Below are 17,834 nucleotides of genomic sequence, written 5' to 3' on the forward strand. Positions count from 1 at the left end.
GTCGGCTCGCGGCGGCCACGCCCCCCGCCGGGCGGCGGCGGCCGGGGTGCCCGCGCGGCGCGCGCTCTGGCTCGCTCGCTCTCTGCACGCACACGCGCTCCCACACGCGCACCCTCCTGTCCGCCAGCTGCGCCGCCGCCGCCGCCGCCCAGCCCCGCGGAACCCCGGTGGCATCATGTCTTCGCCTCCCGAAGGGAAACTAGAGACTAAAGCTGGACACCCGCCCGCCGGTACTGACTCGTTTCCGCTTTTTCTCGGGGGCGCCGGGCGGGGGAGGCCCCGGAGGGTCCGCGCGCCCCGATGCCCGAGCGCGGGGCGCAGGGGAGTGCGGGCGCCCGCGGCGCGCGGCCGGCCGCCGGTGCGGGATGTCCCCGCCGCCCCGACCCGCTGCGGTTGACAGACCCCGGCCCGCGCCCGCGAAGACCCGCTGCCGACGTGCGCGCCACGTAGCGTACCTGTGGCCGTGCCTTGCAAAGGAGCGCGCCCCAGCCAGTTGCACAGCTTTACAGGACAGTGTGAGCGTTGTCGTTTACCGAGAATGTTCAGATGTTTTTTTAAGAAAGAGTAACGGAAGTCTGTGTTTTTAGTATCGGGATGGTTAGTTGTAGCCTGACAGCGTAGGGTACTGATGAAAGAACCAAAGGAGTATCACTGATAACTCAGTATGACTTCTCTTACCCCACTTTCTTTCACGTCCAGCTTTTTCTCAGAGGTGGCTTGAAAAAAAAAAAAAAAAGAAAAAGAAAGAAAGAAAATGCTAAACTTCTGAGCCAAAGAAGCTAAACCCAGGAAGTAGCCATCTTTCTTAGAAAATAGGAATTCAAGCAGCCTTTATGTTCATGGGGGCCTCCTCTTCTCTGTGCTCACAGTTCCTGTTTGCTCTGACTTTGTCCAGACTGGTTGATTTCCATTTCTGCTGCCCTTTAAATGACAGTGGATCCATATGGAAGGATACTTGGTGAGCAGATCAGAGTACTTAGGTCGCAGAAGCCAAGTCACACCAAGGTCCGGGGTTCTTTTGGGGTCTTAATTGCAAACATTAGTACTAGAGACTCTTGTCTTTTTCTGACAGAATCCTTGGAGGACCGAGGCTTCTTTTTGTGGCGCATCTATGGCGGTGTAATAGTGAAGAATTCGTCTCCCACTGTAGGACACAAATTCTCTGCCTCATCACAGGGAATAGGGACAATTCTTTAAGTATGTCACACTGCAGAGTAGGAATATGCTTCACTAGTGACAGCTGCCCAAAGCAACAAATCTAACTTGCTCTAGAGTGAAAATATGGCTCACTGTTCAAAAAGGACTTAGGAAGCCTGTGTTAGAAAAGTGTCCCCTGTAATGGGAATGGCTTTGGGAGCTTTTGTGTCACATTGGCTTAACACCAAAAACAAAGAGCCCCCCAGGTTCTGGGAGTGTCCTCAGTAATAGAGTACCTGACACCCTGCTTGCTGTCCTCAGCACAGAAAAACAATACAAACTCAAGCAAAACCACCCTCAAAGGGATTTCCTATAAGGTTAAATGATCTTTAATTCCTACAGCAAGAGGTCCCTGCCTGGCTGCCCATAACTCTGTGCTTCAGTGTAGGGAGGAGCACCTTTATTTACACCAGGTGGCAAGACTAACACTCCAGAACCTTGCAGTAGCAGTCTGCCTGAGACTGTCCATTCCCCCAGGATAATGAATTCATTCAAGCGTATTTGCTGGAATGATACCAGATCAAAGTAGCAGTAATTAAATTGCATACAGAGACATTCATATGGAGATTTTTAAGATCAAAACTATCAACTGTTCGTATTAACTCTGGGAGAAATTTTCATGCAGAACTCTAATTTTGCTTGAATTGTAAACTGCTAGACTTTTAACTTAAAAATAAATGGTTTATTTATGCCTAACAAGAGCAGAGGCAATTTATTTGCACCTGTGTATCAGTGAACTTGGGTTCCAAGTGTTGAGGAAAGCCACTTCACTTCTCTGTGTCTCAGATTTTCTCACCCATGAAATTCCAGGATGGCCTGAAGATCTTCCTCTGGATAAGTCACCAGGTTCTGCCTTTGCTGCTGTGACCTTGCATTGCTTTCAGCTGCCCTCCTCAGGATCAGAGCCCCCAGGACAATTAATTCCACAGTAAACACCAGGGGTTTCTGTGCATACTTTTTAACTGTGGGACCCAAGTCTAGCAGGAGTGCTTTGGGTAGCTGTCACTGTCACTCAGCATTTTCAGGGCCAGTAAGACTTGGCCAGAGTTGAAGGAAGGGCCCAGGGCTCTTGGCCCAGAGGCCTCGGAAGACAGGTACTTGGAAAGTACAATACTTGGAAGCTGCAGTATTGGCCACTCAGCAGTGCCCTTGGGAGGCGTGCTTTCCCCACCCAACAGAGAACCTGTGCGCAAGCCTCTTCCCAGGGAGCTCCCCGTGTTCTTCAGCCTGGTGTTGCCAGAGAGTAGGCCATGCTGCAAGCCACTGTAATAATCATCACAGATAGCCACGAGCATAATTCATAAATCAAAATAATTGCCTTAAAAACTTGGGGAACACTTTTATTAAGTGCTTAAATTGGATAACAGACTTGTGCTTAAATCCTTAATCAGAAATAATAAAGTTCTCTTGCAGTGACTGCCTTGCTATTCTTTTGTGTTTTCTCTTTATTGCTATCTGGACCAGGTCCCTCTTCCCTCTCCCCACAGTAGTCCCATTTTCTTTATTGCACTTACTTCCACCTGTCTACCTCACTTCTCCTGGCTTCCAGGGCTGGGTCTCGTTGGTATCTTTAAATCCCAGGGCTCTCCCCGGGCCTGGCACAAGATATCAGTAAACAGCTTGCTCCTGGGAGTTACTTCAGGGCCTTTCTCACCTTTTATTCCCACATAGCATGCTCGGCCTGCAACTTCCCCGTCAGACCTCTCCAGCGTGTGCTGATGGTGCAAGGGGTCCCCTCCACCCACTCATGCTGCAGAGTGCAGGAAATGGTGACTGTCACTTATGGAGTGTAATACTGTTCCAGCACAGTTCTAAGCATGTGGCACTTTCATGAAATTAGTAGTCACCTTACCCATCGGGACACTGAGGACAGTGCCATTTAAAAAACTGAACTGTTTGGAGTATGTCTTGCTGACTCCTCTGAGCCAGTAACCAGGAGACTACTAGCCTAAAGGGCCTTTGCCTCCCACATCCAGAAAGGGGACCCTGTCACTTGCCAGGTGCCGCCCCCTTGAAGGTGTGAGATTATTGGGGCAGTTTGTAACGGCTCCTGGTTAGCATGGGAGGAAGGCCGTGTGCAGATACGAAGTGTCCTCACTTGAGAGCCATGGATGGCGCTGCACCACCTTCTGCCGACTCTTTGGAGAAGGAATCCGTCTTAGTGACTGGATTCCCCAACACTGCTCTCCCCTACAGAATATTTGCAGAGAAACAGGATGAGAACGCTTATTTTACAAGAGTGATTAGCACAGTTAAAATTAGCGAGATTCCTTGCCATTTCATCCCACAGCAATAATAGCATTCCATACAGAAAGGAGGACATAATTACAAGCCACGCTGTTACTCATTTCTGCCAGTCTCTGTAGGGTTTGGCAGTGATATGGATAAAGTCTCTTCTGTAAATACACGTTGCTGGCCACATTCCCCCGCCCCCATTTTTCAGAGGGGCCTAAACCGTGTGTCAGTGAAGTCTCGTAAGTCTGGTGTGATACCATTGAATGTTACTAATATTATATAGCTTTCTTCAAAAAGTAGATGGCATCCCCCATAGTACTAAGTCAAGTGACTATTTATTTAAAGTAAAATGGTAAATAGATCAGTTTGCTGTTTTTAGTAATCAAACTAACTCAGTTCTCTGTTTTATTAGCCAGTGGGTCATGAGTAAAGGATGCATTTACAAGATTGTCCGTCACATTTCTCCCTGAATTATCTTCCTGTGGGAAGGTTTGAAGTTATCCAGGCCATTCTGTTGCTCGACATGTGAAGCTCCCTTGTCTTTTGTTGTATTAAGCATCTAGTCACAGACTGCCCAACAGGGTCCCCGTGTTTTCAGCTGATGTGCTTTTGCTCCCAGCATACCAAGGGGAAAAGACCCTTCAGTTACTGCATCTTTTTTTCCCTCCAGAAACTTCTGGTCAGGCTGGACCACAGCATTTCTAGATTTTACCACTATTCCCTAACCACCTTTGGTTATTTTCCCCTTCTGGCACCTTCTGTGTGTGTCCTTTCCATTTCAGCCAATGCTCTGTACATTCTGACTTGGTTTTGTGAATCGTTTCCCCTTCCCAACCTCAGAAGTCTTTTTATTTATGTAAAGAATATTCACTTTTGTAAAAAGTACTAGATTGGGTACACTAAGTGAGCTGAACAAATCAAGGTTGATTTCTCCCCTGGGTGACACTTCACGAGGAACAGTACAGAGGCCCAGACCCCTCCTGCTGCAGGACACGGCTGTTTCAACGCTGAGCCTGCAGAGGGGATAAGTGTAGGTCAGCGTGCTTCGGGCTTTCTGGTGGCCCCTGTGCGTGGCCTGCTCTACTGGGTTAGTTTCTATGACTACTGTAGCAAAACACAATAAACTTGGTGGTTTAAAACCACCAGAAACTTAGAGTGATTGTACACATGATCATATTTATTTAAAGTCAAGTGGGAAATGGGCCCCTGTGTGTGTTTTGGTAATAATTCAGTTTTTATGATGCTACAATTCTGGAGGTGAGAAGTCCAGAAGAGTCAAGGTGTCTGCAGGGCTGGGTCCTACTGGAGGCTCCCAGGAGAATGCTCTCCTACCCTTCTCAGAGTCCCGAGGCCCACAGGCCTGGTGGCCCTGCCCCATCTTCAGAAGTCACCATGGCTGCTTACGTCCTTCTTTCATCCCATCTCCAACCCTGACTGACGGCTTACCTCGTCCATGTTTAACGGCCCTCATGATAATGGGGGACCTCCCGGGTGATTCCTTATGTTAAGATCCACTGCTTAGCATCCTACTCCATCCACAGCCTTGATTCCCCCTTGCCATAGAACACTTTAAGCTCCTGGGATGACAACATTGTGCTGCCCACCAGTCACTTTTCCCCGGAGTGACAACCTCAGCCAGCAGTCTGTAGTGCCAGGTTTCTCCCCGGCACCTCCAGGCAGCGGCTCCTACTCTCCCCCTGGATTTTTTAGAATTAATTTCTCTCCCTAAACTCAAAGTTCCCCACACAGCTGTCCCCCACATTCCCCAGCTTGAAGGGGTGTAGTTATCTGACAGGATCCCCTTCTGGTCCCCACCCAGTTTGTCCTTGAGGTCAGAGCTGTGTGGTGAATGGAGCACACTCTGTGGGAGACACACCCAGCCTTTCTGGCTGAGTCAAAGCCCTCAGGGCCTTGCGGGTCACACCATGTCTCTGAACTTCATTTCCACCCCTGGAAAGTGCAAGGAGTCGCCCTCTGTGGCCCAAGTGTCTTAGCAGCTGCACAGTCTGCGATTCTAATGCACAGTAGCAATTTCCCTTCCTTCCTCGGCTTCCTTAGCCATTTTGCCACCTGGGGTGCAAGTTCAGCGATGATACAGGGCCTCAAGTTTTAGTACGGGCCGTTACTTCCCCCTGTGCACATACCAGAAAGCCCCTGTCCGGCCCACAATGGAGAGAGGGTCTCACTGGGATCCCCCACAGCTGGTGTCTGTTTTCAGTACAGATGTTAGAACCCAGTGTGCCGAGGGTTCCCTCTGCCTCTGGCCTCTTACCCTGACACTTTGTCCTTACAGGAGCCAGGTGATAAACTCCATCGAGGGGTCCTTGACTTGCCAGTGGTTCTCCCCTCCAACCCTAGTGCCACTTCCCTACTAAACTAGATGCCCTGTGCCTTTCAGGAGGCTCACCCTCTAATCTCGCAAGCCAGCAGAGAGGTCCCATGCCATCCCTTTGCTTATCTGTCACTACAGTGCCTTATCTGAGAGCGTGAGGTTTAATCCTAACCTACAACACTCTGGTTGTTTTCTGTTTTGTTTTCTTTTGTTCTTCCTACCTGGATGATCCTCTCAGAATATTTCATTTCTTGTAGCGGATTAGCGTCCCTTTGAATAACATTTCAATAGCCCTTCTCAGGCAAGAGCAAAGGTAGTGACACTTCTAAGCCATGCTCCAGTCTCCACAGTCAGTGCTTTGGGGACATTTGTGTGCATCCACAATCCTTTCTCTTCCCTTCTGGCACCACCTGGGAGCTCTTGTGGCTGCTGAGGTACTGAGAGGTCCTGGGAAGACCCTTCTCCGCCCCACCTCCATCGTCCTGCTATTGAGTTTTCTAGCTGGCCATTGATCCTTAGCAATAGCCAGCTGCCCGTGGCTCCCTCTCACGGGTCCCTCCTGGAGGTGGTAGAATAGTCAGGACCTACCTGTAGGCCCTGGCTTTGTAAAACTGACAAGCCTCCATGCTCTGCTTCTTGGAAGGAGCCCCAGCAAGGGAAGGTCTGCATGTGATCGGGCGAGCAGGCTCCTGGGTCTGATCCTGCCGTGCTGCCGGCTGGCTGTGCATGCTGGCTGCTGTGTCAGGCCCAGTCCCATGGGGAGCTGATGGAGTGGGACCGTGCGCAGGAGTGGTCAGGGCAGTGCCTGCACTATGGGGACAGAGAAAACGGACGTGGGAGGATCATCCAGGATCCAGGTTCTCTGGAAGCTTCCCTGCTTAGGGGGTGAGTAGTGGTGACTACCCGGTGATGGCTGGCTGGCCACATGATCAGCACACAGTGGCCAAGCACTTTGTTCTGGAGTCCCAGGAAGTGAGCGCACCCTACATCTTTTATAGGTTAAGGTCTCCTGTTCTCCAGCTCTCTCCCCCCTTATCTCTCTCCTTCCTGCCTACTTGACTAGGCCCAGGAGATGCCCGTGACACAGCAAAGAAAGAGAGAAGCAGGTGGCAGGGGAAGGGCCACAGGGAGATTCAGGCAGGTAGAGCCCAGGGGGCATTAATTAGCAGCTCCCTGCCTGCAGCTTTTTGGGAGTTAGGCAGGTAACCTTGGCGATCACAAGGGCTCTGACACTGACATTCCAATCTGCCAGGGGCCTCCAACTTCCCAGACTCTGGTGGCCTCCGTGCCTCGATTTGCCCAGGTTTCCTCTTCTACACTCGCTGCCTGTCCTCAATTCCGGAGGAGACAAGCCAGCACCAGGGATCTGAGCTCCGCAGGTCTCCAGGCACACGATCCTAATTTGTAAAAGCTGCCTGATTGGTTCAGATGTGCCGTGTCCCCCACAAGCTCAAGTGAGAGAAGGCAAGAAAGTCCAGAGGTGAAATGATCTGAAATGATCGTAACCTAATCTGCCTGGATCCCCCGACAGGGGTGGTGACTGGCAGATGGGGTGTGGCTGGAGGGGGTGGGTGGCGGGGGTGCCTTGGGGTTCTGTTTTGTCCATGAGGGGAGCTGTCTCTGTCTCCCTTCTCTCCTGGTCCTGTCCTGACCTGCGCTCCTCCATCACACCCTTCGGCCATGACGTGCTGCTCGCCTCCAGCCCTGAGGGTCCTGAGGAATGGAGCTGGCCACGTGTGGGCTGAGACCTCAGATAAACTTTCCCTCTGCTAAAACTGTTCTCGTCAGGAGCTTTGGTCACAGTGTGAGAAAGCTGACCGAAACACTGTGTGGTGAGACTAGCTGCCAGTTACGCACCTCCCGTGCGATAGACCCTGCCGGGGTGTTTCAAGGGTGCTAATTCATAGTCCTCAGCTGTCTTGGGAGGGAAGAATACTGTCACTCTTCACAGAGGGGGACCCTGAGGCACAGAGAGCTTTGGCAGCTTGCTCAGGCACATTCACACACACGCACATAAACGTGCAGGCAGACACGGAAGCCGAACCCAGGGGTCCGGCCCAGTTTCCATGTGCTTCACCTCTGCAGAGCACTCTTGCTGAAAGGTAGGTTGTTATTCCTTAAATTTGAAGCTCTTGTTTGAATAACAACCGACACAATAAAAATTTGAGTTTCTTTCTAATGTCTCTCATGAAAATACCTAGATTTGCAAATAATTCTACAGAGTTTTCTGAGAAAATAATTCTGCCATTGTAGTTTTACCAGTGGAAAGTTCTTGAGACACAGATAGGACAATCACAAGAAATATGTGCTGTCATATTTTGGAGCAGTTTTGCAAGTTAAAATGAATCTGTCTCAGCCTTGAATTATTATTATTATTGCCACTTTTTATTGCTGCATTAATCACCAAACATACTGAGAGAAATTAATGAAGTTAATTGTTTTTAGAAACAGAATTAAACGCAAGTGCTAATGCTGGCCGACCGAGCCCTGACACCGTGCCCTTATTTCAATGGGAGAAGGGACAGGCCTTTCCACCAGAGCTTCCAGAGACAGGTTATTTCAAATGTCACCTTGATGCTCGTCATCAGTTTTCGTTGTAGTTAGTTTCAGAGCCCTTTTTACTTTTAGTTAGTTTATTTTTTTTTTTTTTTTTACTTTTAGTTAGTTTATATTATACAGTTTAAATGTTTTATGTCTGCAAGTTGAAATTGATTTCGAGATTTTTTTTTTTTTTTTCCGATGCTGGGGATCGAACCCAGGGTCTTGTGCTTATAGCAAGCACTCTACCAACTGAGCTAGCTATTCCCCAGCCCCCGAGATTATTTTTAAATGAATTTGCTAGGGATGCCATAACAGAATATCAAGACATTTCTTTCTCACGGTTCAGAAGTTTGCAAGTTCAAGATCAAGGTATGGGCAGGAGTGGTTTTTCCCGAGGCCTCTCTCTATTTGGCTGGCAGTTGGCTATTCTCTCTGCCTTTTTCCTGTGCACATGCATTCCCTGCATCTCTCTCTCTCTCTCTCTTTTTTTTTTTTTTTTTTTTTTCTTTTGGTACTGGGGATCGAACCCAGGGGCACTTAATCACTGCGCCACATCCCCAGTCCTTTTTATGTTTTTATTTAGAGGCAAAGTCTTGCTGAGTTGCTCAGGGTCTCATGGAGTTGCTGAGGCTGGCTTTGAACTCACAGTCTCCTGCCTCAGCCTCCTGAGTTGCTGGGATTACAGGGATGTGCCTCTTCTTGTAATGACGTCAATCTTATTGGATCAGGATCCAACCCAGTTTTAATTACCTCTTTAAAGACAGTCACATTCTAAGGTATTAGGACTTCAATGTATGCATTTTGAGGGAACATAACAGCATCTTTCATCGATTTCTAAAAGGCATGGGATCAAGGTGGGGAGAAAAGGAAAATGTATTCTACCTTTGATGGGACAGTTCCTCTAGGCTTTTCCTTTGGTCAAAAACATTCATAATTCTCAAATCCCTTATTTCAAGAGAGTAGAAATTCATCTTACTGTACTATAGAATTTTATTTTCAAACTCCATTTCTAATGGGGTAACAGACTACATAGGCTGGGAAATCTTAGATTTAAAAGCTATCCACTGAGAGTGAATTCTTTTTGTCTTTTTTTTTCTTTTTTTCAATCTGAGTTTAAAGTGAGGGAACTCCTTAGGAAGCAAAAACAAGGAAAGAACTGAAATCCAGATAGCATGAGAGCTGGCCCACATAAGGCAGGGAGTGGCACCCCAGACCCCAGGATAAGGCTCGATGCTCAGAAGTCAAAACCTGGGGGAGACACAGTGGAGGGGAACCTGCCCAGCAACACAGTGGAATGGCAAGATGGGCCATCCCACCCTTGGGTGTCCACGTGGGCTCTGAATGAAGGCACACGTCACCTTGAGAATTTGTAAATGTGGCCTGCACATTTGTAAATGTGGCCTCGATGACATGGGTTCAGATTCACACTGTCTGGTCTGGCTGTTCCATTCTAAGAAATTCTAAGAAAGGACTTCCAGGCTCCTTTCCTCTTGATCTAACAGAAACACATGCAGCATTTCTCCAAAGAATTGCCTGGGTCCCATAAGATCCTCACTGATAGGCCCGGTGAAGACAAGGGCATAATCCATTCATCAGCACAAAAGCAGGAATGAGCAGACAAAAACAAACAGGAGGCTGAGTCGCTAGGGCCTCAGGTAACGAAATAACTGCATATACAAGTGTGCCCAGATGACTAAATGCTTTGTAATGGGGAACTTGAGAACCGAATCAAACCCTATCAATAAAGACCTGATGAGTTGGAGACCACAAAGCATAAGCGCTAGCAGTCTGAGAAGCAGAATGATTAAAAATGAACTGCTGGCATAAGAAGCGAATCGCCGAACAGCATTCCATTTCTTTCTTTCCAAAGTAGAATGCGCCCTCTCCATGAAAGAAGCAGTGGGGCCTAAGGAGATTTTAGTTCCAGTCCCAGACCAGCATCTGCACTGTTTAAACACAGCCCTCTATTTTACTTGCTCCCTGTTTTATCCTCATCTGTGGGACAGCTGCTAGGGTACCTGTGGCCCTGAGAAGCCAGCATCCTGGTCTTCCTGAAGTCCGGGGCTGGCGGGGTCTCCCAGGGAAATTGAAGACTGATTATCTTGGAGCATGCGAAGAGAGGTGACTTCACATTCTCCTTCCTGTTCTTCAACCTCTTAACTTGCTTTAACTTTTATGAATCAGCAAGGTCCACCCAAACTTGTAACACCAAAGGACCTGGAGGGCACATGGACTATAGTGTGGAATGTGGCAGCCTCGTGGCCAGAGACTCAGGGGTTGCCCTAGTGGGGCGAGGCTGGGACTCCGTGGGGCCTGCAGCAGGAACCGAGGCCAATGCAAAACCCTCCTCGCCATCCAGCACTCCCCCGCACTGCTGTCCCCTCCGTTGTCCCCGTCTTAGGAGGTTTCTCCCTTTTCTGCAGATGAAGTGGTGTGCTGGCAACCAGTGTCCATGTAAAATAACAACTACTTTAAAGGAAACAAGAAAAGAGTTTACTCCAAGCCAAACAGGAGAGACTGTGGTCCGGGAAGTGACACTGTGTCACCGTCGGGGAATGACAGACTCCACCATGCAACTTTTATAGCCACAGGACAGAGGAAGTCCAAATCAAAACATTTAGCAAATGCTTGGTGGGGCATCAGGTAGGCTGGCTGCAGCAGAGTGGGAAAATCTTCCCTGTGGGTTCCACCATTACCCTATGCATGCTTAGCTTGGTAGTGGCTATGTGTCAGCAGAGCTTAGTGGTTTATTCTGAGAGTTTTACCTGAAGTTATGAGGATGTTAGGGCAGATTCCAGGGTTGAACGTAAGTGGCTATAAAGAGACCTGGAATCTTCCATCTCTCCACAATCACAATGCTCTGCTCAGCCAGACAAGCAGTCTGCAGGATCTTCTCTAAGGCTGCAGCTTCTTCAGAGAACTTCAGCTCCACACCACCATGTGAGGTCAGCTTTTTGGATATAGGGCTAGCATTTCCATACTCTCCTCATGAGACGCTGTGGTGCTAAAAGATGATAACAGCATGACTGCAAAACCAAAAATACATCAAAAAAAAAAAAAAAAAAAAAAAAACGAAGTCAAATGTATTTGGGGCCAGGCATGCCAGGCATCCCAGCCACTTGGTAGGTTGAGGCAAGAGGATCTCAAGTTTGAGGCCAGCCCGGACAACTTAGTGAGACCCTGTCTCAAAATTTAAAAAAGGGTTGTGGAGGTTACTCACTGGTAAAGCTCCCCTGGGTTCAATCCCCAGTTCACACACACACACACACACACACAATAGGAAGAGGAAACATTTTGGGGGAGACCACAAGCTCCATGCCCCTCATAAAGCTTCACGTTGCACCTTAGCATGCTAAAGGGCCCCAAAATCTCTCTGGAAGAAGCGCACTTGCTTTTATTCAACCTAGTATTTCCTACACCAGCTAGATCCTGGCGTCCCCATGTCCCACCCTCCTCCTTGTAAAATAGTATTAACATGTTAACGTTCGGCAAGTGCCCGTCGAACTGCTGTGGGATAGCACTCATGCCCATGAGGATGGCTGTGATTAAGTAGACAATAGCAAGCCTGGGCACACGTGCACAAGGGCAGGCCCTCACACGGTGAGAATGGAAAGTGGTGCACGCAGTCCATGGCTCGTCACAAGTGTCCGTGCAGTCACTATGTGACCCAGCCATTCCTCCTAGGATATTATATACCTTAGGAAATGAAGACATGTACACAGGAAAAGTCATGTAAAAAGTGTTCAGAGCTTAGTATCCATGACAGCTGAAAAGTGGAAACAGCCCAGTGTCCTCTGCAATGAATGGAGGAATGGAAGGTGGTGCATCCTGGTGGTGCAGTGTATTGGCGTCCAGAAGGAACGAGTGCTCAGGCACACTGCAGAACAGATGACCCTGAACTCGTACTATCTGAAAGGAGCCAGTCACCCAAGCCCATTGTTTTATGATTCCATTTCTATTCCACACATCCAGGACAGCCCAGCCCAGGTGACTGGTAGCGGGAGGCAGGGGTGGGGGGTGGACAGGTAAACAGGGAACAACTGTATGGGGTTTTCAGCTCAAGGTGATGGAAGTTGATTGCAGTGACGGTTGCATAACTCTGAATACACTCAAAATGCTATATTATACAATTTACATGGGTGAATTGTACATAAGGTATATCTCCACTAAGCTATTTTTTTAAAAAAGCAGAATTAATATCTACCAAAAGGAGGGTTTTGGAGCACAGCCTGGGAAGGGCTGTGCTGGACATCTTTGCTGCTCCTGACTGAGCTCTGTGACTGACACAGTAGCTGTTCTATGTCCCCTGTGGCAGTGTCACCTGTCGAAAACATCACTGATATTTGAGGAAACAATGACCACAGGGCAGGGTTTAGGGGGCCCGCATGTCCAGAAGATGTGCAGAACTAAGCCACTTCTCCACATGCTTCATACTCTGGTTATGTGACTGTTCTTACAAAATATGTGAGAGGTGACCAAAAAGGAAACCCAGAGTCTTGGGAAGTTTCTAACATCTGGAGCAAGAGAGAGCATTGTGCCTTATACCCCACTGAATCACCTCCAAACCAGGCTTGCCCCCCACCCCCAGTTAATGATGGTCACTGTTAATGACTGACTTGCCGCCACTAGGCAACCAGAAACTTTCCAGGCAATTCCACTTCCCCACTAATCATACCTGCCCTTTGTTTGCATTTTAGTGAAAGCGGGTGGAATGCGGATCGTGCAGAAGCACCTGCATGCGGGAGACACCAAGGAAGAGAAAGACAAGGATGACCAGGAATGGGAAAGCCCCAGGTGGGAGAATTCTGGTGACTCTTGGCAGACTTTGCAAACACCCATCATTCTGCTAAACATTAACCTTTGTTCTTTCTCTGCTCTGGGCTTCTGATAACACTTGGGCAGCTGGACCTGTGCTGTGTATTCTCAGTTTTGTGGTCAGTGAGGCAGGATTTTGTGCCCGTCGGGCAGGAGACAAAGCATGTAAAATGCACCTTTTTCCCTCATGACAACCCAAAAGCCTAGGCAGGTACAGGGACTGCACGGGTGTTGGCAGGCACAGAGTCTCCCTTGTGCCCTGGATAAGTTAGGGCTACTCCCTTCCTGCAAGGGGCTGTGCCTAGCAGAAGCAGGAGACCCTGGAGGAGCTGACTGTGGCCCCTGGGTCTCTGGTGGGTGGCACCCTCCCCCGACAGGCCCGAGTGGAGGAAATAGGTGAATTCTTGCAGCTGCAGGCCATCTGTACTCTCGGTTTCAATTTACTGTTCCAGAGAAGTAAGTACTAACAGTCTGTGGACTGCAGTTCTGAACCCCCCGGGAACCCTGAGATACCACACTCTTGAACCTTGGCCATCTGCACAGCCAGGATGGAGAACTTCTGGTTTAAGAAATGCTCACAGCAAACTGTACGTGACATCTCTGCTCCCAGCCCTCTGGGTCCTGCTCACCATTCTGTTGGGCACCTCCTCTCCTTGGAGGGTCTGAGTTCAAGCTTGGTTCAAGGGCCTTGTCCTTCGCTGTGTGTGACCTTACTGTGCATAGCAGGCACTGTGGACATAGGCACCTCTCTGGGAGATGTCCACAAAGAAGAATGGGAACATCAAATTTTCTGCTCATAACTTGTCTCCAGACAGCAGAGGAGGAAATGAAGGGTAGGAAGGAAGAAGGGTGTGGACAGAGTAGACTCTGGCTCCTGCGGACCAGGCACAGGCTTTGACTCCACTTCACTCCCATAGTCCTGAGCAGCAGGTAGCATTCTCTCCCACTTACCCATGAGGAAGCGGAATCCCACAGAAGCCAGAAGCACGCCCACATCCCGCTCTTTCCCAGTTAAGATAGCAGTCATTTAAATGCAGGTTAGTGGGATCTGGAGCTGGCCAGGTTTCCAAAAGGGGGCTCCCAGGAGCGCACACCAAGAAGAGGGCATGTGTACTTGGTACCACGTGTCTGCTGGTGTATGTCCCCACCTGGGCATTTTCCATAAGCTGCCTATGGGATGCCTCACAGTCCAGCCCCTTGAGGGGAAGATGTTTGGGTGAGGTTTCTGTGTGATCATTGCCTATTTTGAACCATGAGTTAGCAACGTCAAAGGAAGTTCAGCCTAAGTTCCAGTTTTATTTTTTTTAACTCTTTTTGTTTGGTGCTGGGATTGAACTCCAGGCCCTGCACATGCTAAGCGTGCACCTGAAGTCTGGTTTTAAAAGAATAAAGTGGTTTAAAGAAAATTCTACAATGATGTCTCACTGACTGTTTTCACAGAGCTGCATGTAGGCTGTAACAGCAGCAGTAATTCCTCCAGGCCCACAGCTGTGGGACTGGCAGCCCAGTATGTTTCACGAGCCATACACGCTGGGGCTTTAGAGAGTAAGGCAGATGTAATGCAGTAGTGCACACACCATCCGTCTGGCGAGACACGGGCACCTGACCCAAGCTGTTCCCTGCCCTCCAGCCAGGTGGGCTGAATGCTCACCTGTAGGGACTTGTGTGTAAGGGCAGGTTAAGTTTTGCGTCCATATGGGACATAAGGAAACACAATTTCAGAGCATTCTAGAATTAGGGCAAGAGCATGTGGCCTGCAGGAGTTTCCTCCTTTGGGAAACTTGCTGCCACTGCCCTTCCTCAGGTCTAGCTCCTTCCTTAAGACACAGGAAGAGGACGAAGGTCCTGCAAGGGTAAGGAAGGTGCCTCCTGAGTGTCCCTGGGACGAGGACACATAGCTTGTCTCCTGCCCAGTGCAGCACCAAGAAGCCCAACATGACAAGTTATCTGCATGCTGAGAAAGAAGGGCAGAGCAGTCTGTTGGTTTTCTTCCAACTGATTTTTTCATGAGCTCAAATGCAACATTTATAGAAGATGAGTAATTCCACTAACTATGCCAGAGGATGAACAGTGGCAAAGAGAAGGTGGCACACACCAGCGCTTCCCATCCTAGCATCTCCTTCCCCCAAAAGATTACTCTCTGTCTCGACAGACCCGATGTTTTGAAGCAGGCTGGCCGCAGGGTGGGCTCCATCAGGTGTGTCTCTGTGGTTGTTCTCTGCAGCTGAACTACAGCGTGTTGCTCTGTCCTCTTCACTCTGGCTGGCTCCTCACCAGCATGGGTTAAACCATGTGACACAGTGTGCGGGCAGCCCTGTTGTTCAGCTTCTGATCTGTGTCGCCAATACAACTCCTAAAACCCCGCATCAGGCCTGGGACCCTGTGTAAGTTTTCTTCTACCACCAGGCCCACCCATTTTTCTGTTGGGTAAATGAATAATTGCAGTCATTAATGTCATTTCTAGTCATGGTGCAGTGAGTCTGCCTGTTCCAAGTGTTCTGTCCTCAATCCATTGGATTCTCATAACTACTCTGTTGTTTTTGCTATTTCAAAGTTGGGTTATCCCCATTCCGGATTACTACTCCCTCTTCAGTGGCTCAGAAAGTTAAGTGATATTTCCAATGTCACACAGCAAATAAGTGGAAGAGTGCTGGCAGCTGAGTCCAGATTCTTCACAAAGCTGTGACTACTGATTCCCATTTCTCATCAGGTTTTATACATTAACATATCAGGTGTTAATGTGCCCTTTGTAGAGATGAAGAAAGGCTAAGGTGGTCATCCAACCCAGTGATATGTAGCCTGTCAGTCTCCTGGCTAGGATTGATCCCTGAGTCTGTCTTGACTAGAAGCCGTGTTGGTTAACTTATCACTGTGACAAAATACCTGAGAAAAATAACTTATAGGAGGAAAGACTTATTTGGCTCATAGTTTCAGAGGTTTCAATACATGGGTGGCTGATTCCATTGCTCTGGGCCTGAAGCAAGGCAGAACTCCATGACAGAAGAAAGTTGCTCATCTCATCACAGCCAGAAGGCAGAGAAAGGGGGGAAGCGAGAAAGAGGCCAGGACAAGACACACCCTCTAGGGCATGCCCCAGCGACCTACTTCCTCCAGCTAGGCCCCACCTCCTACCACATCTCCCACCTCCCAAAGTGCCATCAAATTATGAATGCATCAGTGGGTCCTCCCACCACTGAGGTCAGAGCCCCATGATCCAGTCACTTCCCAAATGCTCTACCTCTCAACGTTGCCACCCTGGGGACCAGGCCGCAACACACGAGCCTTTGGGAACATTCCAGATCTAAACTGTAACAGAAGCCCAAATCTCCAAGCTGTTACAGAAGCCCCTGATCAACATGACCGCAGTCTGGATCCCTTCATAAATAAAGCTCAGTATTGTGAAGTCACCCTAACATCGTCTATACCTCTCAACCCCATAATCCTACCCTTCTTCAGCCTCACCATCAAGAGATGGTCTAATTATCAGTTCACAACAAGGTTCCAGGTGGCTGGGCTGATTTTACTTTACATATGAGAAGGTCTTTTATTTGCAGAATTTATAAAACATGAAATAATCCTCTTGGAAATATCATATGGCATATGACTCAACCTTATCTTAATCCTAAAGTTTTGTGTTTTTTCGTGTTTTGACGCAATGTTCTTCAGATACGAAGATAAGTGCATTGCGTTGGGTGCCAATTTCCTCCTTCAACATAGATCTACATTTACAAACTCTCTGTTTTCTTTCCCAGATATTTGAGACTGTTCTTAATTTACCAACTCTTCTCTGGTGGCTTCCCTCCCCATTCATTGAGAAATTATGCACTGATTACAGAGAAAAAAAAAAAAAAAAAACCTGGATTATTGGAAAAGTTCTTATGTGACCAGTAGAAATCCCAAGACCTTTTTTTGCAATTACTTTTTTTTTTTAGAAATCTTTGTGCAACTCTTACTCCTTTTAATCTTGTAATTTTTCATAGATTTCAAAATAACCTCTTATGCTGCTAAATTGTTGGGAGATGCTACTTTAAAAAAAAAAAAAAAAAAAAAAGAGGAAAGTGACTGGATTGTGAAAACATTGTCCAAGAATTCCCATCAGGCTGAGTTCTAGTCATCTGTGAGTTTTTACATGCAAGCAGAGTAAGAGGCTGTGCTGTCAGCAGCCTCCCTCCTGAGTGGCTGCTAGATTCCATCTCACAAGCGGCCCAGTTGAGGAAAGCAGGGGTTGTCCTCAGAGGCTTTGTTGAGCATAATAAGACAACGTGCCCAGCTTCACTGGGTACAGCAGGAGCTGCGTTGTGGAATGGGCTCCAAGAGTCAGGATTCACTGAAGGAAACTTTTAAGTTGAGTATTATCGAGGACCTGCCATGAACCAGGCTTAGTATAAGACATTAAAAAGCAATGAGTGTCAGAAAGAGTAAACCAGAAAAGAATGCGTTGTTTTTGTTGTTGTTGTTTCGTTGTTTGCTTTTGTGTATCAGAGATTGAACCCAGGGGCACTTTACCACCCAGCCACATCCCCAGCCCATTTTTACTTTTCTTTTAAGACAGGGTCTTACTAAGTTGCTTAAGGCCTTGCTAAGTTATCGAGGCTGGCTTTGAACTGGCAATCCACCTGTCTCTGCCTCCTGAGCCACTGGGATTACAGGCATGGGCCACCATGCCCAGCAAATGAATGCATTTTGAAGGATACTAAGAAGTAGAGGATGGAAT

The 17,834-nt window shown here is 48.3% G+C and overlaps 1 protein-coding gene across 2 annotated transcripts in view; it reads left to right on the top strand.

Moving 5' to 3' along the window:
• Positions 1–17,834, top strand: part of DAP (death associated protein) — a 61,282-nt gene continuing 43,448 nt past the window's right edge. The window contains exons 1-2 of one of the 2 annotated variants that reach the window (XM_079145315.1): positions 1–230; positions 13,003–13,099. In XM_079145315.1, coding sequence (XP_079001441.1) covers positions 176–230; positions 13,003–13,099 — 152 coding nt within the window. In that variant the 5' untranslated portion in view covers positions 1–175. The remainder of the gene's footprint in view (positions 231–13,002; positions 13,100–17,834) is intronic. The other variant, XM_079145314.1, reaches the window with a different exon arrangement.

This window comes from Sciurus vulgaris (genome assembly GCF_902686455.1).
Source record: "Sciurus vulgaris genome assembly, chromosome: 6".
Taxonomy (NCBI): Eukaryota; Metazoa; Chordata; class Mammalia; order Rodentia; family Sciuridae; genus Sciurus; species Sciurus vulgaris.